At 42.9% G+C, this 26,950-nt stretch overlaps 1 protein-coding gene across 9 annotated transcripts; it reads left to right on the forward strand.

The window, feature by feature from the left end:
* The first annotated feature begins 3,380 nt into the window (after positions 1–3,380).
* Positions 3,381–26,130, forward strand: LOC139545527 (RNA-binding protein Musashi homolog 1-like). Of its 9 annotated transcripts, none has more exons than XM_071353409.1 (15): positions 3,381–3,528; positions 3,896–3,936; positions 4,680–4,761; positions 5,995–6,079; positions 16,683–16,724; positions 17,313–17,405; positions 20,777–20,825; positions 21,505–21,587; positions 21,693–21,810; positions 22,417–22,554; positions 23,086–23,166; positions 23,390–23,512; positions 23,619–23,764; positions 24,202–24,247; positions 24,387–26,130. In XM_071353409.1, exons 1-14 carry the CDS (start codon positions 3,470–3,472, stop codon positions 24,241–24,243), a joined length of 1,182 nt encoding a protein of 393 aa, XP_071209510.1. In that variant the 5' UTR covers positions 3,381–3,469; the 3' UTR covers positions 24,244–24,247; positions 24,387–26,130. The 9 variants fall into 9 exon arrangements, with proteins under 9 accessions (XP_071209510.1, XP_071209512.1, XP_071209509.1 ...); XM_071353411.1 differs by having other exon boundaries at positions 3,382–3,528; positions 22,474–22,554; positions 23,619–23,785; XM_071353408.1 differs by having other exon boundaries at positions 3,383–3,528; positions 23,619–23,785.
* The last annotated feature ends 820 nt before the right edge of the window (positions 26,131–26,950 follow it).

Consider the following 26,950-nt stretch of genomic DNA (forward strand, 5'->3'; position numbering starts at 1 on the left):
GCCTGATTGGTGGAGTGCTGCAGAGATGGTTGCCCTTCTGGAAGGTTCTCCCATCTCCATAGAGGAACTCTGGAGCTCTGTCAGAGTGACCATCAGGTTCTTGCTCACCACCCTGATCAAGGCCCTTCTCCCCTGATTGCGCAGTTTGGCTGGGCGGCCAGCTCTAGGAAGAATCTTGGTGGTTCCAAACTTCTTCCATGATAGAATGATGGAGGCCACTGTGTTCTTGGGGACCTTCAATGCTGCAGAAATGTTTTGGTACCTTCCCCAGATCTGTGCCTCGATACAATCCTGTCTCAGAGCTCTATGGACAATACCTTTGTCCTCATGGCTTGGTTTTTGCTCTGACATGCACTGTCAACTGTGGGACCTAATATAGACAGGTGTGTTCCTTTCCAAATCATGTCCAATCAATTGAATTGTAGAAACATCTCAAGGATGATCAATGGTAACAGGATGCACCTGAGCTCATTTCGAGTCTCATAGCAAAGGGTCTGAATACTTATTTTTATTTCTAATACATTTCTAAAAACCTGTTTTCATTTTGTCATTATGGAACACTGTGTGTAGATTGCTGAGGATTTTTTAATCCATTTTAGAATAAGGCAGTAAACATAACAAAATGTGGAAAAAGTGAAGGGGTTTGAATATTTTCCAAATGCACTGTATGTCACATGAGGGAGTTGAGTGAACTCAAGCATGTGTATTAGGCCTGTGGATCTAGACCTGTGGATCTATGCCTGTGGATCTATGCCTGTAGGACAGTTCATTCAATCCTATTATCTCAACTAAATGAAGAGATGGTGGCATGTTCATTTCAGGATTGTTTCATTGAAAACCATTTTGTCAAACTAATCAAAAAGTGTTCTCTTTTTAAAACAGGTTTTTACAACACAGGTAACTACCAAAATAATGGAAACACTTGAGTAAATGAGGGATACACACTGTAACTCAGTAAAATCTTTGAAATTGTTGAATGTTGCGTATATATTTTTGGTCTCTGTATACATGATCCTAAACATGAGATGTTAATTGCTTAATTAACTCCGGAACCACACAGTTCATAGAAGGAAATCAGTAAATTGAAATAAATAAATTAGGCCCTATTCTATGGATTTCACATGACTGGGCAGGGGTGCAGCCATGGGTGGGCCTTGGAGGGCATAGGCCCACCCACTTAGCAGCAAGGCTACCCCACTACGGAGCCAGGCCTAGCCAATCAGAATGAGTTTTCCCCACAAATGGGCTTTATTACAGAGAAAAAAATATTTTATCTACCATGGCTATGCCCCCATAGGATGACAATGCGCCCACCCACAGAGTACGAGTGGTCACTGAATGGTTTGACGAGCATGAAAACGATGTAAACCAAATGCTGCGGCTGTCTGTCACTAGAGGTGCCGGAGACAGCGTTTTCCATCACCAACAATAAAACCTAAAAATATGGAATTTATTGTGGAAGACTGTCGCATCCCTCCAATAAGGTTCCAGACACTTGTAGAATCTTTACCAAGGTGCATTAAGCTGTTCTGGCTGGTGGCCCAATGCCCTACTAAGACACTTTATGTTGGTGTTTCTTTTATTTTGACAGTTACCTGTAGAATCTCAATTAAACCTATTGAAGGGGAGCACCCGAAAGGTTATAGGGAAAGTGCACTACCTCCTGTGCACTAGACAATTCTCTTGGAAGAGGCCAGTAAATGTTCATACATTGAGGACTGGGCACACAAGTTATACCCAATGCTTACAGATTGAATCCCACTTACAAAAAGACAAGGAACTCTTGAAATATCCAATCACTGCCACCATTGTAGCGGTTGACTGGAGACAACCACCACGGTCCAGTGGTTATGCAGTAACTGGGAAAGCTCTACTCCTCTTGTACCAGAAAGGTCCAGGCTTCTTGGCAGAAGGCATAGTAGCACACGTTACATGTCTACTTCTATTTTGAAACACTACATGACAAAGTATGTGGACACCTGCTCGTCGAACATCATCCCAAAATCATCGGCATTAATATAGAGTTGGTCCTCCTTTTTGCTGCTCTAACAGCCTCCACTCTTCAGGGAAGGCTTTCCACTAGATGTTGGAACATTGCTATGGGGACTTGTTTCCATTCAGCCACGAGCATTAGTGAGGTCGGTCACTGATGTTCGATGGGGTTGAGGTCAGCGCTCTGTGCAGGCCAGTCAAGTTCTTCCACGCCGATCTCGACAAACCATTTCTGTATGGACCTCGCTTTGTGCACGGGGGCATTGTCATGCTGAAACGGGAAAGGGCCTGTTGCCACAAAGTTGGAGGCACTTAATCGTCTAGAATGTCACTGTATGCTGTAGCATTAAGATTTCCCTTCACTGGAACTAAGGGGCCTAGCCCGAACAATGAAAAACAGACCCAGACTATTATTCCTCCTCCACCAAACTTTACAGTTGGCACTATGCATTTGGGCATGTAGTGTTCTCCTGGGACCTGCCAAACCCAGATTCATCCGTCGGACTGCCAGATGGTGAAGCGTGATTCATCACTCCAGAGAACATGTTTCCACTGCTCAAGTGTCCAATGTTGATGATCTTTACACCACTCCAGCCGACGCTAGGCATTGCGTATGGGGATCTTAGGCTTGTGTGCGGCTTCTCAGCTATGGAAACCCATTTCATGAAGCTCCCGATGAACAGTTCTTGTGCTGACGTTGCTTCCAGAGGCAGTTTGGAACTCTGTAGTGAGTGTTGCCAACGAGGACAGGCAATTTTATTTATTTTTTACGCGCTACGCACTTCAGCACTCAGTGGCTGAGCCGTTGTTGCTCCTAGACGTTTCCACTTCATAATAACAGCACTTACAGTTGACCGGGGCAGCTCTAGCAGGGCAGAAATTTGACAAACTGACTTGTTGGAAAGGTGGCATCCTATGACGGTGCCATGTTGATAGTCACTGGGCTCTTAAGTAAGGCCTATTGACAATGTTTAGCTATCGAGATTGCATGGTTGTGTGCTCGATTTTATACACCAGCCAGCAACGGGTGTGGCTGAAATAGCCGAAAACACTCATTTGAAGGGGTGTCCACATACTTTTGTATATATAGTGTATTTATGTGACCAGTTTAAAACCTTAAACCGGTACGAAATATATTTAGCTCACACCAACAAAAATGATCATTCTAATGATTTCATACAGTATTATCATTTACCCAAACTAAAATACATATTGATATCTCTATTTGTTTATTTTACAAATTGTAACACAATTTTGTATTTATAAGCATGCGTAAAATGTGCGTAACGCTAGGATGAGAGGAACACGCGGGCACAGCACAAGGAGGAGGAGTCGACCACCTCTCCTTGAGGCAAATGTACTCGTCCCTCCTCTCTGCAACAGCCCGTTCCCCCCTTAAACCTTGGCCAAACCCCCGCCCCATCTCTCCACTCGGTCTGTTTTTCCATACCGTACAGTCTGAACACACCGGCACGAAATGGATACGGAAGGGAGCCAGAGCAGCCTGTCCTCCACGGACTCCCCTCACGACCCCTGGTAAACCTACCTTCCTCAGTCGGCTATACCTAGTCATGAGATCGATACACCTCAGAGACAAACCCAGGAGTTGAGAGAAACTACCTATTTTACTGAGACGGAGAGCGTACTCGCACTTTTTGTGTTGTTGGTCCATGGGCTTCTCATCTTCAAAGAGAGACCGCCCATTCATAGTATTTTTGTGAACAGCTAAGTTATATTTAAGCTTCAATAACGGTGTTATAATTTATATTAAGCGAGTTAAATATTGCTGTAACGGGTCGACATTTCTAAATGATTGAACTGCCCTTGTTTACCAAACATCAAAGCTTACATATTACGTAGGCCTATTTAATGTGCATTTTCACTTACGTGTTATTTCTTTTAGCAAAATGTTCATAGGCGGTCTCAGCTGGCAGACGACACAAGGTGAGCTTTTTCTCCAAACTTTATCAAAACTTTTATCAGCCGTTTATTCTCGTATGTGATTCTCAGTCATGTGTTTTTAAAGTCACAGTGAGAGTGGGAAATAATCATCTGTAGCTATTAGCCTAAATTCTAGTTTTGATCCAAGATTTCTAAAAGTGATGAATGAGTTGTGCTACACTCGCTTGGCATCTAGATACATTCAATCAGAGGTCCTTTGCTAAAATCAAAGTCCCTCATTCAACACAGATCAGTAGCCTAGCATACAGGGGGATATAATACAGAATGCCAAGATGAAAATGAACCAATGCTAAAGTAATGAGACAAAACTATAACTGGCCCTAAATCTTTGGCAATAGGCTATTGTTCAAGACAATAATTGAGCACATCTCAGGAAGAAAGATCGTTGCAGTCCTTGAGGGATGAGTTTTGTCTTGATTCTGTCATTGGATATTGTATCATAATTTACTCTCTTTATGCAGTATGTATGTTGATATAACCGAAATATATCCTATTCTGTATAGGCTGTCATGGTCAACTTTAAATATTCCTTATTTTATGTTCTCATTATTGGACATTAACATTGTTGACGTTTGAACCGAATCACAGACTGCGACCATCAGAAAGTTGAACAATGGTGGCTACAATTCTACCGTAGTAGGCTGTAGAGTCACACACCACCTGCTTTATGCAACCGACATACAAAAAAATAGTTTATCTCAGTTTGTTGGTCTTCTTTCTTTCAGAGGGATTGAAAGAGTACTTTTGCAAGTATGGCGAGGTGAAGGAGTGCATGGTGATGCGGGATCCAGTTACCAAGCGCTCTAGGTGAGGGGGGCGTGCACGGTGCAGCGCCCTATCAGAAAAGCCCAAGCCCGCTCAGACACATCACACCAGTTAAAACTGCTCGTGATTACATTGGCCTACTTAATTCACATGATTATTATGTGCCCATACTTTCTTTGTGTTTTAATTATTTTACCGTGCCTTCAGAAAATATTCATACCGCTTGACTTATTCCACGTTTTGTGTTACAGGCTGAGTTCAAAATGGAATAAATATATTTGTCTCACCCATCTACACAATATCACATAATGACAAAGTATATCTTTTTTTTTTGCACATTTATTGAAAATAAAATACAGATATCTCGTTCAGTTCATACCCCAAATGTTAGACTCACCTTTGTCAGTGATTACAGCGGTGAGTCTTTCTGGGTAAGTGTCTAAGAGCTTTCCACACCTGGATTGTACAATATTTGTCCATTATTCTTTTCAAAATTATTTCAGTTCTGTCAAAATGGTTGTTGACCATTGCTAGACAACCATTTTCAGGTCTTGCCATAGATTTTCAAGCAGATGTAAGTCAAAACTGTAACTCGGCCACTCAGGAACATTCACTGTCTTCTTGGTAAGCAACTCCAGTCTAGATTTGGCCTTGTGTTTCAAGTTATTGTCCTGCTGAAATATTAATTCATCTTCCAGTGTCTGGGGGGAAAGCAGACTGAACCAGGTTCGATCCCAGGCTTTATCTCAACCGGCCGTGATCGGGAGTCCCATAGGGCAGCGCACAATTGACCCAGCGTCGTCCTGGTTAGGGGAGGGTTTGGCTAGAGTAGGCCGTATTTGTAAATAAGAATTTGTTCTTAACTGACTTGCCTAGTTAAATGAAAAAAAGGTTTTCTTCTAGGATTTTGCTAGGGCTAAGTTACAATCTTTTTTATCCTAAAAACTTCCCAGTCCTTAACGATTACAAGTATACCCATAACATGATGCAGCCACCACTATACTTGAAAATATGAAGAGTGGTTCTCAGTAATGTGTTGTATTGCCATAAAAAGGGGTTGAATACTTATTAAGTCAAGACATTTCAGCATTTCATGTTTAATTATTTTTCAAAACATTTCTAAAAACATAACTGCACTTTGACATTATGGGGTATTAGGGCAGTGACAATCTCAATTTAATCCATTTTAATTTCAGGCTGTAACACAACAAAATGTGGAAAAAGTCAAGGTGAATACTTTCTGAAGGCACTGTATATGCTGATATTTATTTGCAGGGGTTTTGGATTTGTCACGTTTGTTGACCAGGCCGGTGTGGATTCAGTTTTGGCAGTAACCAGGCATGAGTTGGATTCAAAAACAGTGAGTTATTAATCCACTTAAAGTATTTCTGTAGACTAGAATACTTTTCTAATGTTATCACTTCTATTTTTACCCAAAAGCCAACTCCAAAACATGTTTTCTGTCCTCAAGAACTAACTAAAACCATATTTCATATGGCTGTAGTAGTTTTATCAATTTTAAGTCTTTTAGACATATTCTACAATTTTTTAAACTTTTGTAAAGTTATTACATTATCTCTGGGAAATAAGTCAAATGTAAATACAAAATTAAGTAAATGTATATATATTATTGCCTTTATATGGCACTATTAAAGAGTTGCCATAGCTGCCTTTAATTTAATCTAGACTACTAAACTATGCTATTAGTAAAATACTTATGAGTATTGCTCTTCCCAATATGATTTGCAAGTGTTCTTTACACATGACACTTAATGGGGTCTAAAAACTACATGTTGAGCCATGGAGTAAAGTTCAGGAATAGACTGGGCTACAGAATATGCTCTCTCTTTCCCTCACCCTCCCACAGTGAAACGGTCAAGAAAGCGTTACACAGTGTCAATTGCCATGGAAACTGGGGGACCCAGACAGGGTTGTGCTCAATTGCACAGTTTCTGCTTCATAGCAAGTGTAAACTCATCGTCAAACGTTCTGCATGCTGTTTTATACTTCAGTTCGCAAGTAATTTGTTCCTAGGGTGAAAATTACCTCCATAACTGTCTTATTTAAACACATCAATTCATTAACTTGTGCCTCTGCACCCTGAAACTAGCAAGCTACAGGTGTTTATGTAGTTGGGACAAGATAGTGAGATTCCCAACATTGTCATATCGGTACTATTCAATAGGGAGGGAGTGTCAGAACAACCACTACCATATGGAGGGGCATTATGATCCCTTGTGGGAAAACAAAAGAAAATCTCAGAACTCCGTTAGCCAGATCAAAGACTGCACAACTGTTTCGAACAACCTGTTTCTATGTCTACATATGCATGAGGGAGTGTGTATAACTTGCGTTTTTAAAACTCTGGGGGTTGTGTGGTTTTGTTATTAATGAATGTGGGCTGGTTTGGGAACAATGCTGCCCGTTGGTCGTCATAGGGATGGCTGAGTTCCCCCTTACTGGGTGGGAGGGGTGATGGTTGGGGGTAGGTCAGTGTATTGAAATGTGCTGAGGCTCCTTCTTCCCTTTTGTGTTTGGAGAGGTACACCATCTCAACATATCTACAGATATACACAAGGAAAATGAGTTGAGACTAAAGAGGACACCACTCGAGGGAGGGATGGAGGGAGGGAGAGTCATAGTTAGGGTGGAGAGCTATATGGGAGAGAGAGCGAGTAAATCTCAGTAAGACAAAAAATAATGGTGCTCAAAAAAGGTCCAGTCGCCAGGACCACAAATACAAATTCCATCTAAACACCGTTGCCCTAGAGCACACAAACTATACAGACCTCGGCCTCAACATCAGCGCCACAGGTAACTTCCACAGAACTGTGAACGAGCTAAGAGACAAGGCAATAAAGGCCTTTATGCCATCAAAAGGAACATAACATTCGACATACCAATTAGGATCTGGCTAAAAAAAATCTTGAATCGGTTATAGCACCCATTGCCCTTTATGGTTGTGAGGTCTGGGGTCCGCTCACCAACCAAGAATTCACAAAATGGGACAAACACCAAATTGTGACTGCATGCAGAGTTCTGCAAAAATATCCTCTGTGTAAAACACCAAATAATGCATGCAGAGCAAAATTGGGTTGATACCCGCTAATTATCAAAATTCAGAAAAGAGCCGTTAGATTCTACAACCACCTTAAAGGAAGCGATTCCCCAACCTTCCATAACAAAGCCATCACCTACAGAGAGATGAACCTGGAGAAGAGTCCCTTAAGCAAGCTGGTCCTGGGGCTCTGTTCACAAACAGACCCCACAGAGCCCCAGCACAGCAACACAATTAGATCAAATCATGAGAAAACAAAAAGATAATTACTTGACACATTGGAAAGAATTAACAAAAAAAATGCAAACTAGAATGCGATTTAGCCCTAACCAGAGAGTACACAGTGGCAGAATACCTGACCGCTGTGACTGACCCAAACTTAAGGAAAGCTTTGACTATGTACAGACTCAGTGAGCATTGCTATTGAGAAAGGCCACCGTAGGCAGACGGCTATGTGCACACTGCCCAAAAAATGAGGTGGAAACGGAGCTGCACTTCCGAACCCCCTGCCAAATGTATGACCATATTAGAGACACATATTTCCCTCGGATTACACAGATCCACAAAGAATTCGAAAACAAACCTAATTTTGATAAACTCCCATATATACTGGGTGAAATACCACAGTGTGCAGCAGCCAGATGTGTGACCTGTTGCTACAAGAAAAGGGCAACCAGTGAAGAACAAACACCATTGTAAATACAACCCATATTTATGTTTATTTATTTTCCCTTTTATACTTTAACTATTTGCACATCGTTACAACACTGTATATAGACATAATACGTGTCATAGTTAGGGTGGAGAGCTTTATGGGAGAGAGAGCGAGAGTCATAGGGTGGAGAGCTTTATGGGAGCGAGCAAGAGTCGTAGTTAGGGTGAAGAGCTTTATGGGAGAGAGCAAGAGTCGTAGTTAGGGTGGAGAGCTTTATGGGAGAGAGCAAGAGTCGTAGTTAGGGTGGAGAGCTTTATGGGAGAGAGCAAGAGTCGTAGTTAGGGTGGAGAGCTTTATGGGAGAGAGCAAGAGTCGTAGTTAGGGTGGAGAGCTTTATGGGAGAGAGCAAGAGTCGTAGTTAGGGTGGAGAGCTTTATGGGAGAGAGCAAGAGTCGTAGTTAGGGTGGAGAGCTTTATGAGAGAGACGGAGAGAGTCATAGGGTGGAGAGCTTTATGGGAGAAAGAGAGAGAACGAGAGAGCGTGTCATAGTTAGGGTGGAAAGCTTTATGGGAAAGAGAGTCGTAGTTAGGGTGGAGAGCTTTATGTGTGAGAGAGAGAGTCGTAGTTAGGGTGGAGAGCTTTATGTGTGAGAGAGAGAGTCATGTGGTGGAGAGCTTTATGGGACAGAGAGAGAGAGCAAGAGTCATATGGTGGAGTTCTTTATGGGAGAGAGAGTGTCAAAGTTAGGGTGGAGAGCTTTATGGGAGAGAGAAAGAGAGTCATAGGGTGGAGAGCTTTATGTGAGGGCGAGAGTTGTAGATAGGGTGGAGAGCTTTCTGGGGGAGAGCAAGAGTCATAGTTAGGGTGGAGAGCTTTATGGGAGAGAGTCATTGTTCGGGTGGAAAGCTGTATGGGAGAGAGAAAGAGTCATAGGGTGGAGAACTTTATGGGAGAGAGAGAGCGAGAGTCGTAGTTAGGGTGGAGAGCTTTATGGGACAGAGAGAGATAGTCAAAGTTCGGGTGGAGAGCCTTATGGGAGAGAGAGAGTCATAGGGTCGAGAGCTATATGGGAGAGAGATTCATAGGGTGGACAACTTTATGGGAGAGAGAGACAGAGAGCGAGAGTCGTAGAGAGAGTGTGTGTCATAGTTAGGGTGGAGAGCTTTATGGGGGAAAGAGAGAGTCGTAGTTAGGTTGGAGAGCTTTACGGGTGAGAGAGAGAGTCATAGGGTGGACAACTTTATGGGAGAGAGCGAGAGTTGTAGTTAGGGTGGAGAGCTTTTTTCTGAGAGCGAGAGAGAGTTTCATAGATTGGAGAGCTTCATGGGAGAGAGAGTCATAGGGTGGAGAGCTTTATTGGAGAGGGAGAGTCGTAGTTAGGATGGAAAGCTTTTTATGGGAGAGGGGGTCATAGGGTGGAGAGCTTTATGGGAGAGAGAGAGTCATAGGGTGGAGAGCTGTATGGGAGCGAGAGAGAGAGTGTGTCATAGGGTGGAGAGCTTTATGGGAGAGGGAGAGAGTCGTAGTAAGGGTGGAGAGCTTTGTGGGATAGAGAGTTTCATAGGGTGGAGAGCTTTATAGAAGAGAGCGTTTCAAAGGGTGGAGAGCTTCATGGGAGAGAGTGAGAGTGTCATAGTTAGGGTGGAGAGCTTTATGGTAGAGAGAGAGAGTCGTAGGGTGGAGAGCTTTATGGTAGAGAGAGAGAGAGAGTCTTCGGGTGGAGAGCTTTATGAGCGAGAGAGTGTGTCTTTGGGTGGAGAGCTTTATGAGCGAGAGAGTGTGTCTTTGGGTGGAGACCTTTATGGGGGAGAGAGAGAATTTGTCATAGTTAGGGTGGAGAGCTTTATGGTAGAGAGAGAGAGTCGTAGGGTGGAGAGCTTTATGGTAGAGAGAGAGAGAGAGAGAGAGAGTCATAGGGTGGAGACCTTTATGGGGGAGAGAGAGAGAGAGTGTGTCATAGGGTGAAGAGCTTTATGGGAGAGAGAGAGAGATAGTCATAGGGTGGAGAGCTTTATGGTAGAGACAGAGAATTTGTCATAGTTAGGGTGGAGAGCTTTATGGTAGAGAGAGTCATAGGGTGGAGACCTTTATGGGGGAGAGAGTGAGTCATAGGGTGAAGAGCTTTATGGGAGAGAGAGATAGTCATAGGGTGGAGAGCTTTATGGTAGAGAGAGCTTGTCGTAGTTAGGGTGGAGAGCTTTATGGGAGAGAGAGAGTGTCGTAGGTAGGGTGGAGAGCTTTATGGGAGAGAGAGCTTGTCGTAGTTAGGGTGGAGAGCTTTATGGGAGAGAGCAGGAGTCGTGGTTAGGGTGGAGAGCTTTATGGGGGAAAGAGAGCGAGAGTCGTGGTTAGGGTGGAGAGCTTTATGGGAGAGAGAGAGAGAGTCGTAATTAGAGTGGAGCGCTTTATGGGAGAGAGAGTCATAGGGTGGAGAGCTTCATGGGAGAGAGAGAGTCATAGGGTGGTAAGTTTTATGGGAGAGAGAGAGCGAGAGTCGTTGTTAGGGTGGAGAGCTTTTTGTGAGAGAGCAAGAGTCGTAGTTAGGGTGGAGAGCTTTATGGGAGAGAGAGAAAGTCATAGTTAGGGTGGAGAGCTTTATGGGAGAGAGAGTCGTAGTTAGGGTGGAGAGCTTTATGGGAGAGAGAGAGAGTCGTAGTTAGGGTGGAGAGCTATATGGGAGAGAGAGAGAGTCATAGGGTGGAGAGCTTTATGGGAGAGAGAGAGAGAGTCGTAGGGTGGAGAGCTTTATGGGAGAGAGAGAGAGAGTCATAGGGTGGAGAGCTTTATGGGAGAGAGAGAGAGTCATAGGGTGGAAAGCTTTATGGGAGAGAGAGAGAGTCATAGGGTGGAGAGGGTTATGGGAGAGAGAGTCATAGGGTGGAGAGCTTTATGGGAGAGAGAGAAAGTCATAGTTAGGGTGGAGAGCTTTATGGGAGAGAGAGTCGTAGTTAGGGTGGAGAGCTTTATGGGAGAGAGAGAGAGTCGTAGTTAGGGTGGAGAGCTATATGGGAGAGAGAGAGAGTCATAGGGTGGAGAGCTTTATGGGAGAGAGAGAGAGAGTCGTAGGGTGGAGAGCTTTATGGGAGAGAGAGAGAGAGTCATAGGGTGGAGAGCTTTATGGGAGAGAGAGAGAGTCATAGGGTGGAAAGCTTTATGGGAGAGAGAGAGAGTCATAGGGTGGAGAGCGTTATGGGAGAGAGAGTCATAGGGTGGAGAGCTTTATGGGAGAGAGAGTCATAGGGTGGAGAGCTTTATGGGAGAGAGATGGTCATAGGGTGGAAAGCTTTATGGGAGAGAGAGAGAGTCATAGGGTGGAGAGCGTTATGGGAGAGAGAGTCATAGGGTGGAGAGCGTTATGGGAGAGAGAGTCATAGGGTGGAGAGCTTTATGGGAGAGAGTCATAGGGTGGAGAGCTTTATGGGAGAGAGAGAGAGTCATAGGGTGGAGAGCTTTATGGGAGAGAGAGAGAGTAATAGGGTGGAGAGCTTTATGGGAGAGAGAGTTGTAGGGTGGAGAGCTTTATGGGAGAGAGAGTCATAGGGTGGAGAGCTTTATGGGAGAGAGAGAGAGAGTCATAGGGTGGAGACCTTTATGGGAGAGAGAGTCATAGGTTGGAGAGCTTTATGGGAGAGAGAGAGAGTCATAGGGTGGAGAGCTTTATGGGAGAGAGAGAGAGAGTCATAGGGTGGAGAGCTTTATGGGAGAGAGAGAGAGAGTCATAGGGTGGAGAGCTTTATGGGAGAGAGTCATAGGGTGGAGAGCTTTATGGGAGAGAGAGAGAGTCATAGGGTGGAGAGCTTTATGGGAGAGAGAGAGAGTAATTGGGTGGAGAGCTTTATGGGAGAGAGAGTCATAGGGTGGAGAGCTTTATGGGAGAGAGAGTCATAGGGTGGAGAGCTTTATGGGAGAGAGCGAGAGAGAGTCATAGGGTGGAGAGCTTTATGGGAGAGAGAGAGAGAGTCATAGGGTGGAGAGCTTTATGGGAGAGAGAGAGAGAGTCATAGGGTGGAGAGCTTTATGGGAGAGAGAGAGAGAGTCATAGGGTGGAGAGCTTTATGGGAGAGAGAGAGAGAGTCATAGGGTGGAGAGCTTTATGGGAGAGAGAGAGAGAGAGAGTCATAGGGTGGAGAGCTTTATGGGATGGTAGCGGCACAGTTTCAAAGTAACATTCTGTGCAGTAGTATAGAAGTGTAGAGCAAAGTTTCTAGATAAATTATAGATTAAAGACGTCAGACCAAGTCAAAGGTTACTACATCAGTCTGATTTGGCATGATGCTAGTTGCAATGGGGGCTTTAATGGTTAGTTGCCATAGCTTTTTTGTCTCCATGACGCCTCCCTCCAAAGAGATTGGACACAAACCAACATCTTTGAAAATGATCATTCCTGGGATACCAGACTAGGTGACAGTTTAACCTATAAAAACCTAGAGCAGTAATAGATTATATCCATGTGTTGTCAGCTGGATGGAGCATGACTGAGTGTGGTTGGTAACAGGGTGTGACTGTGCTCTGCGTGGCCGGTGCTCTTTTGCAGCTTTAGAGTGTGTGTGTCTGGGGTGGAGAAGGCTCAGTGACCAACGGCAGGGGTGGGATGGTGAGTAGGGTTGGCTTTAGTTTAGAGTGAGAACACCCTGCCCCCTCTCTTCTCTCTCTCACAGCCGCAGGCAGGCTGTCCTGTTAGACAGTAGAGAGAGAAACCTTCTCTAGTGGCAACCGAAAGAATTTACCATGCTGTGACTGACTAACCTGCTCCAGGCCAAGAATGGAGGGAGGTTTACTCAGAAGGACTTTTTTAATTGACTTTTATTTGTAGCTGCTAGGCACACTGTCTGCTAGTGACTTGAGTAGCCTATCTATGGAGAATTATTGTATTATGTTTTAAGATTACTCCCATCGGAGTGATGTTGCACTCTGTCGTCATGGTTTAGAAAAGGGTTTGAGGTAAAGTGAGTTTTACAAGATATTATGTAGTCCTACATTTCTCAAGCATAACTTTAACACAAGGATACTCCAACAGGCTAATATATCGATGATAGCAACAGTAGGTCAACATCAAGTTACAGAGCGTTAAAGACTCCTGCAGCTCGTAAAACATATTCTATCTAAACATAGAGAACTGTGTCAGTCGGACTCAGTCCTGAGTATGGATGTCATTGGTGCACTCCACACCTGCTATGCACCCACCCAAGGCAAGCTCAGTCCTAAGAAAGGGGAAATAATAACCTGTCCTAGAAAATGTTCAATTCAAATCTAAGCAGTTTGAGATATCCTAAAATCATTCATTCTATTGATTGTAGAATTGGTATGGATAAGGTGTTTCAGTTAGCCCTGACGTGAAGGGACTAGCATGCTGACCCAGGAGGAAGTCGAGGAGAGCGAGGAAGGGATGCATGAAGGGAGAGCGGGAAGTTGTTAATCACCCCATCTGTGATTAATATGGATCTTTTAGTGTAACATTTCTAGTGTTGATTCAAGAGTCACATTAACACCGTAAAGAGTTAAATTAACACTTAATTGTGTAAAATAACGCAAGTGTTGGTGTTCCCATTATTATCATATTTCCCAGCATACTCTATTGCAGGTCGATTTTGTGTTGTTGTTGTTTGTGTCAATATCTATGTTTTTACATGTACATTGATTGATGAATTAATCTTATGCTACTCAAATATAAATAACATTTTTTTTTAACTATTTATTAGACTTATTGCACCCGTTATAATTGTTCCAGTTTATATATTTAAGGTAGTCTCATATCTTAGTCTTCCTAACCCTGGCAGTCATTCTGGATGCAGGTGATGTGTTAATAAAAATTCAAAAAATGTTGGATATCCCAACTCTGTCTGGATTCCAATAGGAATTGCACATCACTTCACAAGCCAGCATAATGTGATTTGCAGGGCTGATGTGGCATATAAACTGAGTTTCAGGCCATTGAATTAGAGTAAAACTAGGCCCTCAAAAGAAGCCCTTATGAAATATGTTTTGTATTGTCTTCAATAATTATATTTTAATGACAACATATTCAGCTAAGACCTCACTTGGTGAAGGCCACAGGACTGAAAAGTAATGAATGCAACAGCCATGTCTCTATCACTAACAAACACAGTCATGGGGGGTACTGGTAATGCTAAAATTCACTCGAAAGGCACCCTGGGAAATATGCAATTAAGGCTTAAAACTACAGCAGGGCTATTCAATCCGAAACATTTCTGGTTTGGGATTTTGTATGGTTATTCAAAGAACCATCTTCAAAGAACCATCCCATTTATGGTTCTTCCGAAATCCTAAAATGGTTCCCCTATAGCATCGCTCTCAAGAACCTTATTTGGTTCCAACTTGCACCTTTATTTTAAAGAGTGGTTGGACTGTAATTGGTCAAATGGATTGTCCTGATTTGATAAGCCCCCTTGCCTTTTTCTAAGGCTCAGCTGTGTGGACAGTCGGTGGGCCTGGGTTACGGCCCACCTCCCTGACACCAACACCTCTGCCACGTTTAGCATGATTCAATAAATATGTCATCATTAATACAAATTAAAGCAGGATGTTTTGCAGTTTGTGGTTATGTATTTTACTTTGTGTCATAAATGTAGAAAAGGGGGGCATTTAACTTTCTCCAATCAATTCTCTATTCGGGTCATTCATTTTGTTTTCAAAAATGATTTTATGAAAAAGTTCCCTCACCTGTCTAATGTCCATATTTTCCCCCCATGGGTGTGTGTTGGTTGCTGTATGTTGATTTTGTTTGTGTGTGTGTCTGTTTGTTTTTTGTTTTTTTTAATGTGCACAGGAGTGTTGGACATCAGGAGGGTTGGTGACTGGAGGTGACTATCAGAGTAGTCTAGCAACCATAGAACTAAACAGTAGACTGCATCCGATACACCATTCAGTCTAGCCGAGCCTTCTCACTCTGCTCTATAGAACCTGCCGTGATGTCGACACTACACATGTAGACTAAACACTGTACTTTACTCTGGTAAACGCATGTGGTGTACCACAGAGGCACTCGCTCTCTACTGTAGTTCTACTGTAGTTCTACTCTACCCTGTCATGGTTACGGACTAATATAGTGCTCTTAGCACTGTACTGTCTTACCGTCTTGTAGCATAACAGTACAGCGTGGAATAGCCTAGTTGTTCTATTAGATCAGTAGAGACTAATACTATAGAGGTTGCTGTACTATAGTCTCTATAGTCTTATCTTTTTTGTATGGTGTAGTTACTCTTTATCCAATCTGAACAAACGACTATATTGTCAATTGGAAATATATGAATTCAATGGTTTGGCTTTTGTTATTATTATTTATTATCATTATATTAATTTAGTATTATCATCTTCCCAAATATGTCCAATATTTCAGTCTCTGCACTGTTAATGATAGCTTAGCTCCCATGTTTACTGAAGAACTGTGTGGAAGAATGGCGATAAACACACTATGAAACGTTGGCTTTTAAATAGCTCACAAAATCATCATAATGTCTTAGCGGGAGAGAAAAACAAACAAAATGAGCCTGATGTGCTGTCAGTGTGTGAGGTTGACGGCTCTCTCCTCTGTCTGTGTCAGTCCATTCTCCCTCCTCGTCTTCCTCATCTTCTTCTTGTTCTGTGCTGTCCCTCCCTTTCTTTCACCTACTGTGTCTCTTTCGCTGTCCTTCCTTTTTTGTGGAGGTGAGATGTGTTTGTGATTGTAGTGCCTGTGTGAGATTCCAGGAGATCACATGTCACATGTTGGTGACGAGAGGAGGTGAGGGCTGTGGAAGGCAGGCAGGCAGACATGCCGGAAAACATTCCCACTCATTCCACCTGCACACCTATAAACCAGCCCTTCAGGGGTTGGAAAAGGATTCATAGAACTGAGAGCAACCCTGGCTAGGCCAATGGGGTTATGGTTACAATGAAGTTAAAATGAGAGCTTCTTAGTTCCAAATCTACCAACAGATTCTTTCAGAGAGAAAGTAAATGTTATACTCATCAATTTTTTTCATCTCCTATGCCCCACGTTGTGAAAACAACAATCCCTCGGGTCTATCCTCTAGTTGTCTTTTTCCTCTAGCTTTCATAATGACCTAATGTACTGGTGCAGTATTGTAACCCGGACACCCATGTTAATAAGGAACCCTTACAGGATGAGGCAAGGAGCAGCACCAAAGAGACCACAACCATGGACTTGGTTCACATTTACCTGATTTCATGGGCTCTGTATTGAGCTGTGTGTCTAAACTGGCCTTTCTCCTCTTAACTCCCTCCTCTAGATTGATCCGAAAGTTGCATTCCCTCGTAGAGCCCAGCCCAAGGTGAGTGAGCCAGTCTAGTCATGGTTTATCAGGGCTTAGTCCTGTGAGTTCAGTGTGAATGGCATTGCTGGGAGAGAGCAGGTTAGCCTGTGCTTGCTATGTTAAGCTTTTCAAATTCTATCTGGCCTAATGCCTTGTCAATAGATGAACATGACTGCTGCTGTGACATCAATGTGATCTGTACACTCTTGTGTGATCAAGTGGCTTTTGTTAACACCTTATACAGCACAATAATGTACATTTGTATATTCATAAGAGCGTGTAACCTGCAAGTTCTCCGGCTAGTGGTGGCAGTAGTAATGTTCTAGATAAGCTGTGTAATAACTATGTTAATAATGTACTGTTGGTCGTGATGCCATAAATATCAACAAAGTCTAAAAACATTTTGTGCTAATACTTGGGCAGATTTATTTCATCTGACTCCTTTGCCTGCTGGTGTTTTTTTCATTGGCACCTGAATTAATTGATCATAGAGATGGACAATACCAGGCTACCCAACTACAGCCACCGTTAAAGGTTCGTCTTAATCCATGGTGTTATCACCGTTATTCTCGATCCATTCATAAACGGACCCATTTCTCCTTGCAGCTAGTGACTCGGACCAAGAAGGTTTTTGTTGGAGGTCTGTCCGTGAACACGACCATTGAGGATGTCAAGGCCTATTTCGAGCAGTTCGGAAAGGTAAGCAGCATGGGAGCTAGTATAGCTATTGAAATGTGAGGTAGAAAGTAGACGTGTGTGGATCTGTGTCTCAGACTGTGTTGAGGCAGTGGAGATGAGTGTGATGTTGCATTATCCTCCATGCCACTGTTTTCCTCAACCCGTCTCACTTCTTTGTTGTTTAGATGAAACTGATTGCTGAGGTAAAGGTAAAAATGAAGTGCAATTGAAGAGTTGTTTTGGAAGGGAGGAGAGTTACTTGTGGGAGGGGTGGAGGAGAAGAAGGATAGAGAGGGTAGAATGGAGGTATGGAGCATTAGGCTAAGTTAGGGAAAAGAGGGAGAAAAAAGTTTTGGAGAGGGAGTGAGTGTGGTGATGGTAGAGAAGGGGGAGGGATTATCAGAATTTGAATTAATCTGATGTAACAGCTGCTCCTACCCCCAACCCCCTCCTGGCCCGTTACCGTGGTGACCCGGCTTGCCCATTGTCCCCAAGTAATTCAGCGGGCAAGGGGTTTTGTGTTGAGGGTGGGGGGTTGGAGAGTGTCAACCCAGGAGTTTTGTAACAATAACACTGGTTGACCAACGGTCAAACCAACCCAAACCAGCATACGTGTCACTTCCAGTCTGTCTTCAGTTCTTCAAACTTATACCTTTGATTTTATTTGAATATCCATAGATATTTATTTGAATATCCGTATTGTACTCAGTTTTGACGCTTCCCACCATAGATTCCAAGGGCTTTGAAATGCAGAGCAGAGATAATAAATGATGAGGTAACAAAGGCAGAAGGGAGAACGGGTGCAGGGACTATTATGTCTTTGAACAAAGCTAGGCAAATATTTTGCTAGTTTGTACAGGAGTTCAATATTTACAAGGAGGTGCGCTGTGGTACTCCTCTGTTGAATCTTCAAACTTTTCTTACTTTTGTTGACTGTAACTTTTTTTAACAGACAACTTGAAATAGTGGTCTCAAGTAACCTATGCAAGTAAGTAAGGTGCAAATTCAGTAGGAAATCAGATAAACCAATGAGCCTGCATACTAACTAGATTAGCTTTCAACCCCAATAAAAGGCTGAGGCAAAGCTAATTTATGTAGTTTACCATTAGTCAGTCAGGGCAGTGTGATAATGTAATATTAAATTCAGTCTTGATAATTTAAATTATACTTCCTGTATCTAGCACATGAAGTGCTTCACTCCCAATCATAAAATTGCATTAATGGAATGAGATGGAGAGAGAGGTGGCTAGATGGAGAAATGTAAACTCTAGCCACCCATGGAAGTTTCTGATTAGACTGCCTCACTGGACCTTTTGTCTCCTGCCCTGCTCTGTACAAGGGGGTGGAGTGAGGGATGGGGAGAGAATGACTGGGAGGATGAGCAGTGGAAGAGAGGGTAAGAGGGGAATATTGTCCAGTGCACCATTTTAAAATGTCCCATGTTTGAAATATATAGCTTTGAAGGACAGTTATTGACTTACTTAGAAACATTTAGTTAAATGAGGACATTGATGTTTTAACTTGTGTACATTTTAATTGCACTGGGTACTTGTGGGGAACATGTGAAAAACACATCTGAAGTGTCAGGACAGTTTTATCATCCTGCAGATTGTAGATTTCAGCATATAATTCACCTTCTAATTCAGTATATACAGTTTGGTTAAAGTTTGGTGCTCTAAACTGTGGAGCAACATTGTCTATGTTGTTCCATTGCTGTGTCATGGTGCTTGGACTGTAAAGAGGCAGGCCTGGTTAGGGAGACAGGAGGGGTGATAGGGAAATGTCAGAGTGGAAAGAGTCAGTGATTTGAGAGAGCTAAGACTGACAGGTCTTCTTTCACCCTGGCTGGAGGCCCTCCTCCCTCACCCTTGACCTTTCTTCGTCCAAGCTACCCAAGGGTGGACCCAAGCACGAACACACACACACACACACTGACACACGCACATAGACTAACACAATGTGTCAGCTCTGCGTGGAACCGTATAGGCGTGTGAATAAGTGGTTCTGGCAAATAGGTGGTGGAACCATGTGCACCTGCCTTTGGCTTTATTGCAAACTGAAAGGCATCAGATATTGAATGTGGAAAGCACACATATTGCTTTACTAAAATATTAGTTAGCAATTCATTCAGGAGTTCATTTGAATGATATTAGGTGTTTGACAGTTGCTTTTTTAAATTAGATTTTGTATTGAAATGTATTGGTCTGTGTTCAGCTGAAGATGAATCCTGGGCCTCTACTGTGAAGGAGGGAGGTACAGAGGGAGAGGAAGAGAGGGCACTAGGAGAATAGGAGTTATGGCTGGCTGTGCCAACAGACAAAGCCTCCACACCTCTTTGTTCTCTTGCACCCATTCTTTGTCGCTCTCTGTTCTCCTCCCTCCCAATTTAGTCCCACATTTTCTGTCTCCACCTCTATCTCACGATACTGTTTCTTTCACTTCTCTTTCTCTCACACACACCCATCTCTACCTCCCCATGGTCTGTACCTGTATTCTCTCCCCAGTCCCTCTTCCCCACATCCAACATTATGCCATCTATACCATCTACTGCATCTGCCATGCCGTTCTGTACCACCACTCATCCATATATCTTTATGTACATATTCTTTATCCCTTACACTTGTGTGTGTGTGTAAGGTAGTAGTGTGGAATTGTTAGGTTAGATTACTGTTGGTTATTACTGCATTGTCGGAACTAGAAGCACAAGCATTTCGCTACACTCGCATTAACATCTGCTAACCATGTGTATGTGACTAATAAAATTTGATTTGATTTGCATGCCCACATTGCTACCTTACTTATTGTACCTTCTGTCTATCTATATCTCCCACTCTTCCTCTCTGTCTCTCTCACACATCCTCTCTCTTTCTCTGTCTATCTATGTCTGTATCTCTCTCTCAAACTCACACACATTCTCTTTCCCTCTTAACAAATCATGCTTGATGCCGGAGAAAGATTTTTAAGATAACTTTTTGCACAGTTGCCATGGGAATGGCAAACTTTGGAAAGTAGGGGGAGCGAGGGTGGATTATGTCCTCTTTTTCAGAGAGAGATTCCAACTATGCAGTTCAGAGGCAAGACATCTAACTTAGAGAAACAGGGAAGTGATTCAGATTTTGGGTTTGTGAATCAAACCTTTTCTAGCGGCCATCTTGTGCCCATGCATCACTAATGTCCCCTCTTAAGATGTTTCTTCTTCTGTTTTCTTCTCTTCCTCTACTGTGCTCTCCTCCCTCCTTTGAAACCTGTCCCCCTCCACCCCTCCTCGCTCTGCCCCTTTTGTCCATCTGTTGCTGAGCCTCCCGGGAGAACTTGAGAAGGGGTGAGGTCAGACAATATGGCGAGTGCGTACATTGTGTGAGGTGATGTGTGTAAAACTCTGTGTCCTCTAGGTTGATGATGCCATGCTCATGTTTGACAAGACCACCAACAGACACAGAGGTGAGACTGAGAAACCCTCTCTCTGTCCAGTCCCCCAGTACTTCAAGCCTTACATCTCCGTATCCTCAATAGTTTTTTACATTTAAGTAATTTAGCAGAAGCTCTTATCCAGAGCGACTTGCAGTTAGTGGGTTCATCTTAAGGTAGCTAGGTAAGACAACCACATATCACAATCGTAGTAAGTAATAGTTTTCCTGAATGAAGCAACTATCAGCTATCTCCTCATAGGCTGAACAGGAGGAACGGAGTAGGAGGAGAGGAACAAGTCTAGGCTAATTAGTCAGTCTGTTATTCGGGGATCAGGATAAAGCCTCCTAAAGCGCCTTCTACCCACCCTGGGACTGATCGATTATGACAGCCCCCCAGCTTTACTTGGCTGAGGGAGGGAGGGAGGCTCGTTGACCTGGCCAGCAGGGAGGGGAGGGAGGAGGGGATGAGCCAGGAACAGCGCCCCAGAGGGGGGAGGGTGCGAATGTACTAAGCGGCTACTACAGTACCTAATACAGGAGGTGGTTAGCAGTCGTGCATTAGCCCCACACTCTAACCCCCAGAGACAGCAGAATGGATTTCCCCAAACTTGGGTTTGAGATGTTCAATAATGGGCTTTAATCAATGGTGTTGCCGAGCTCTTCATGAGCTGACCCTCCTCACATACATTATTTGTATTTGTCCACTCCAGGGTTTGGCTTTGTCACGTTTGAGAATGAGGATGTGGTGGAGAAAGTGTGTGAGATGCACTTCCATGAGATAAACAGCAAAATGGTGAGCTAAGAAGGCTTTAAATAAATCCTTTGTTATTCAATACACAATGTAATTGTTAGTTGTAGTTGTTGACTGTTTTGTCCCCTTCGTGTGTGCTCATGACAGGTGGAGTGTAAGAAGGCTCAGCCCAAGGAAGTGATGTCACCCACGGGCTCGGCCAGGGGGCGCTCTCGGGTGATGCCCTACGGCATGGATGCCTTCATGCTGGGCATCGGCATGCTGGGTAAACTCATAGTGACGAGGATGACGACAGTAATGTCGACGATGATGTAGCCCCTCATCCTGTTACCCCATACCATCACACATCCTCTCATAATATCATATTTTATATTATGAGGAGATGATTTACCACAGAAGTTACTACCGCTAGGGGACCGATAGCATACCATATTTGAGCCTGCCAAGTCTATTAAAACATGTGGTACCAAATTAGTTTGAGGTACCCTGGAATTGATGCACTGTATGATCTTAGGAAAAAGTAATGCATGTATGTATGTAATATTGATATTGATGAGATATTTATGATATATATATATATATATATATATATATATATATATATATAATAGGATTTAGTGGTTAAAGCATGCCTCTGAAGATGGGGTAATGACACTACCATCTACTGTTCAGTCTGAGAACTGGAATATTCCCAATGATGTTGGCAGGACAAGAGGGAATTATAGGCAAGGGTACAGTTGTTAAGTTAGATCAACTTTGAGCTGAGCATACGTACACAACATACACTGTTGGCTGATCTAGAATAAAGCATGTTATTGAGTGTATTGTTTCTGTGAACCTGTTGTTTCATTGACAGTATCCTCTTTCACAGGCAGGGGGCAGCACTGTTTCACTCAAACACAGACCCATGACTGTCCTTTCACCATAGGTTACCCAGGGTTTCAGACAGCTACGTATACTAGTCGAAGTTACACTGGCATCACCCCTGGATATACCTATCAATTCCCTGGTAAGAACCTACTCCTCCACCCATTCATACTCCCCTGAGTCAATCATGGCCATTTTGTGAGGTTCCTGGACGGTCACAGAGTAGTAGAGGAGTCCAATCATTTAATGATGGTTGTGTGATCCTATTCATCTTCACTTGGTGTGTGTCTAGACTCGTCATACTCTGTATAGCTCCCACAACACAGACAAACTCTTTAACCAACACAGCCTCCATGGAAGCTCATAAAGCACTCTGAGTGTCATTTGCTGCTTATAAATATCAGGGAGTTGACTGCATGTGCTTTGTGTGTGTTCGTAAGAGAAAGAGTGGGTATGTTTGTGGGGGGGGCAGTATATTCTTATTCCATCTTAACGTATTTGGCTTGAACCACCAGTTAACCTGAATTTTTCTTCTACGTAAATCTGCCACTTCCCATTCGCTCTTCATTTCTTCCTCTTACGCCATCTCATTGATGTGTTCCCTTGGTGTCACCCTAGTTGTGTGTGTATGGATGGGTGTGTCCCTTACCTCGCCGGTGTGTTGTTTCAACAGCACTCTCTGATGTTTCTGTTCTAGAATTCCATTTAGAGAGGACCCCCCTTCTGACATCACCACACCCCCCTGAGCTCACAGGTCAGTCCCTCCTCTGGCCTTTACAAGCAGCATGCCGTCCGTCTGCTACACACCCCTTTACTGTGCTACACACCAGTTATTACACAGTGACACCAGTTACTACACACTAATTACACACCACAGTCGTGGGTTTGCCCTCATCAGTGTAATGTAGCCCCATATGTTAGAGGTGGACATGATGTCAAGGATAATGGTAAAAAATCCTGTTCTGACTGACCTCTAGAGAGGTCAACGCTGTTTGTAGCCCGAGCTGGATTTGAAACCTGCTGTACCTCCTCTACCCTGTCAGCCATTCCTCTGTCGGCATACGGACCAATGGCAGTGGCGGCAGCAGCAGTAGCAAGAGGTATGTATGAGGGGTTGAGAAATGTTTGCCAATTTGATGTACAGTATTTCTCCTGTGTAACTAATTATGTGTCTGTCTACTTATTTGCATCTGTATGTTATTTTAGGCTCCGCCCCCTCTCGCTCTGGGGGGTTCAGCAGCCCTGGGCCAATGGCAGACTTATATGCAGCAGCCAATCAGGAGTCTGCTGTCAGCAGTTACCTCAGCGCTGCAAGCCCCTCCCCAAACACTGGGTTCGGCCATAGTCTGGGGGTAAGACACAGCCCTTATCACGTAGGTATTTTAGACCCTATTCATGTTTGGAAATGCAAAATGTGTCTGCATACTATCTGTTCAGTTTGTCATAGGAAGACTATCGAAGCTACATAGCAGTGCTCCTAAGATGTTGATCTTGGCACGTGTTCATATATCCATTTTGCAATACTGTCCAATCTTGTGTTATGACCGTATACATTGAGGGGGTCTGTTATGAGCATAGAATTGTCTGTCAATGTGTGACTGTAATATCAAGTCAAAGGAACAAGTAATGTTGCTCTTGGATAATATACTGTCCATTTTGACAGATTTCTCTGGCACATTTGGTGAGGGTTGTGTTATTGAATGTGATATGATGTTGAGGGTGTTGGTGGTTGTGTTGTGATGACTGGGCGCTCCCTCTAATCTCTCCTGTGTCTGACTGCTCCCTACAGGGTCCTCTGATTGCTACGGCCTTCACTAATGGCTACCACTGAGAGAGTGAGTCTGCTACTACACCCACCCACAGCATCACATACTCAGTCATGTTCCATTCAAATAAATCACTCTAATTTACTGTACATTTATTGTAACAATATAATGTTGCCTATTCATGAAAATTGTCTCAATTTCTCTGCAGAGCTGTGAACTGAGAGATGGAAAGCTTTGAACTGGTCTGACACTCCTCTCTGGGTGTGTAACCCTGCATCTGCAGTGGGAACACTGACCCTTGACCCCTGATGTCCACGCCCCTCCTCCCACTGAGGATCTCTTTTCTTCAGACTTCCTGTGTTCGGTCTTAACATCCCCTCCTGTCTAACATGTTACTGTAGTTAGCAGAAAGGAACAACAACCTTTAAAAATATATATTTCTGCTTTTATTAGAAAAACATGCAGATAATTCTAGCTACTTTTTAAAATGTTTATTTCATTTGACTGTTTTGTGGAAATTGTCATGTATTCTCGTATGTCTTAATTATTTTATTTTTTTTCCCATTTGATTCTTTTGTCAGAAGAAGGTGTTTTATTGAGAGTCGGTGAGGGAGAAAAAGTGATCTCCAGGTTCAGAATATGTGAAGGACTGGAGCAAGTATTTGTACTGAATAAATGTATATTTATCTTTCAGTACATACAGAACATTGCTGATAATAAATTTTTTTTTGTATGTATTACAAAGTTGAAAAATGTATATCTTGGTAGGTGTTTAACAAACATTTGTTATACTAATAATGATAAAAGTAACAAAATTGATAGTCATGGGCCTATTTCCAGTCAGATTTGAACTGCGTGATATCTGTTTTTGTAAAATATTGTAAATATAACTGTCTTTTGGATTCTGCAAAAAACGAGGGGTATTGGGAAGGCAGTGATGGTATTTGTTTTCAGCAGATGGTTTTTTACTTTCATTCATACTGTTCGGCGTTGGGCACTCAGACTGATACATATCATAGTGTATTTGTGTGATTCATAATCTTGGACCAGTCTGAGTTGTGAGACTGGTCCAGGTCTGACAGAGTGAAAGGGTTTGCTCCTATACTGTGAATTCACGCAGGAACCACTGTTATCAGCACTGGGAGAGAGAGAGCTTGTGGGGATATTCCTCTTTTGAGTAGGCCTAAAACTGTTTCTTTCATCATTACTTTGAACTTATTTTATTGTTGTTTTAGAATGATCATTTTGAATATGTAGTGGTTGTAAAGGAAAATGAAGGACAAACATGCAGGAACCAGTCGTAAAACAGTTTCACAATGGTACGATTTCACGGCTAGATTCTTTCTCAGATTGTGTTGTGTGACTGCGCGTTTGTTTGTTTGTACATTGTATGGCTATGCGGTCACACTGGAATTAGGTGTGAAATGTATTGTCAGGGAATGGATATATTGGTGGCAAATGTGAATTTATCATCTTCATTTTGGTTTGTTAATGAACTTCCTTGTCTCTGTCGATGTGTGGAGGGGATTCGTTCATTCGTTTCAGTGCTAAATTAACACTCTCAGAGGTGGTCCTGAGGCTCTTCCATGATGAGATTGTATGTATTTCTCCTCAACCCCCTTCTCCACACTGACAGATACGTTGTACATCTACTGGATGACACAGACTGGAGCCATGAAACTCATGAGAAGCTATATACTTTTTAAAAAATGTTACCTTTTTGCAATGGGAAGTTAGATAAGGTGTTTTACTTTTGTGGTTAGTTTAAGAACAAGAGGCGCTGTCAATTTCTATCACCAAGTTGTAGATGTTGATATTTTTCTAAGCCTGCTGATTGATTGCCATGGTGTTGCAGCCTTTGGACTCTGTGTTTACTCTGAAAGGTTCTTGTCAACACTGTAACCCTCTTCAATTTTTTTACAATTCCTAATAAATTATTTTTAAACATTCTACTAATGCTTTAAGTTGTAACTGTAACTGTAACTGTCTTTCCAAACATGGTTTTCATGAAAGGTTTAGAAACAGTATGAGATGTATGAGAGGGAGTAGTAATGGATTGATTTTCAAGCTTGACATGACTAGTATACAGTACTATATGTCAGATAAAGGGATTGTAGTCTCTCCCACTGACAGACTTACCATTACGCAGAAGAGGCAATTCTCTCAGGCCTCACATCAAGGGGCCTCATGAGCTGGGCATAAAAAATATGAAAATAATTTATCCACTTGAGGCCCCCCCCAATGCTCCGCTCGATGCATAACAACTTCCCATCCAAATCTGTCTGTTTAAACTAGAGATGTCTGAATCCACTGCATCCGCCGATGAACTACAGCAGGGTTTGTCAGACCAGGACACATCTCGACAATCTGACAGGTAATTCCACAAAAAATTCTTTGCATTCTTTTTCCTGAGCTTTCTTACATCTCTCAGATATAGGACAGACACTTAAACAATTTCTATGGGCTAATAGCAGTAAGGCCGAATTCAGTGTTTCATCCCAAAAAAGATTTATTTTTTTACAGGGGTCCTAAAATACCAAATCAAATAGCTAAATGATCCTTGGTATGACCATCTTAAAGCAATTGCATATGTTAGCTTAGTTGTAGTTTCAAGTTGCCATACATCCTAAATCACATCACTGTCACGCCTCCCTTGGAGGTCTGGATAATTTTTGATTGCAAAAATGGTTTGAATGGTCCGCTGGCTCCCAGCGGCAAGATCTTGATTGGATGTTACATTTCAATAACCCTCCCCACACATGCCCATTGGTG

This window comes from Salvelinus alpinus, chromosome 19 (assembly GCF_045679555.1).
Source record: "Salvelinus alpinus chromosome 19, SLU_Salpinus.1, whole genome shotgun sequence".
Taxonomy (NCBI): Eukaryota; Metazoa; Chordata; class Actinopteri; order Salmoniformes; family Salmonidae; genus Salvelinus; species Salvelinus alpinus.

What these genes read in the sequence shown, in the direction of transcription:
- LOC139545527 (XM_071353408.1), top strand. Translation starts at nt 3,470, where the DNA reads ATGGATACGGAAGGGAGCCAGAGCAGCCTGTCCTCCACGGACTCCCCT. An exon ending in CAGCTGGCAGACGACACAAG is followed by an intron (nt 3,937 to 4,679) that starts GTGAGCTTTTTC and finishes TCTTTCTTTCAG; the next exon opens with AGGGATTGAAAGAGTACTTT. An exon ending in GGCAGCAGCAGTAGCAAGAG is followed by an intron (nt 23,513 to 23,618) that starts GTATGTATGAGG and finishes ATGTTATTTTAG; the next exon opens with GCTCCGCCCCCTCTCGCTCT.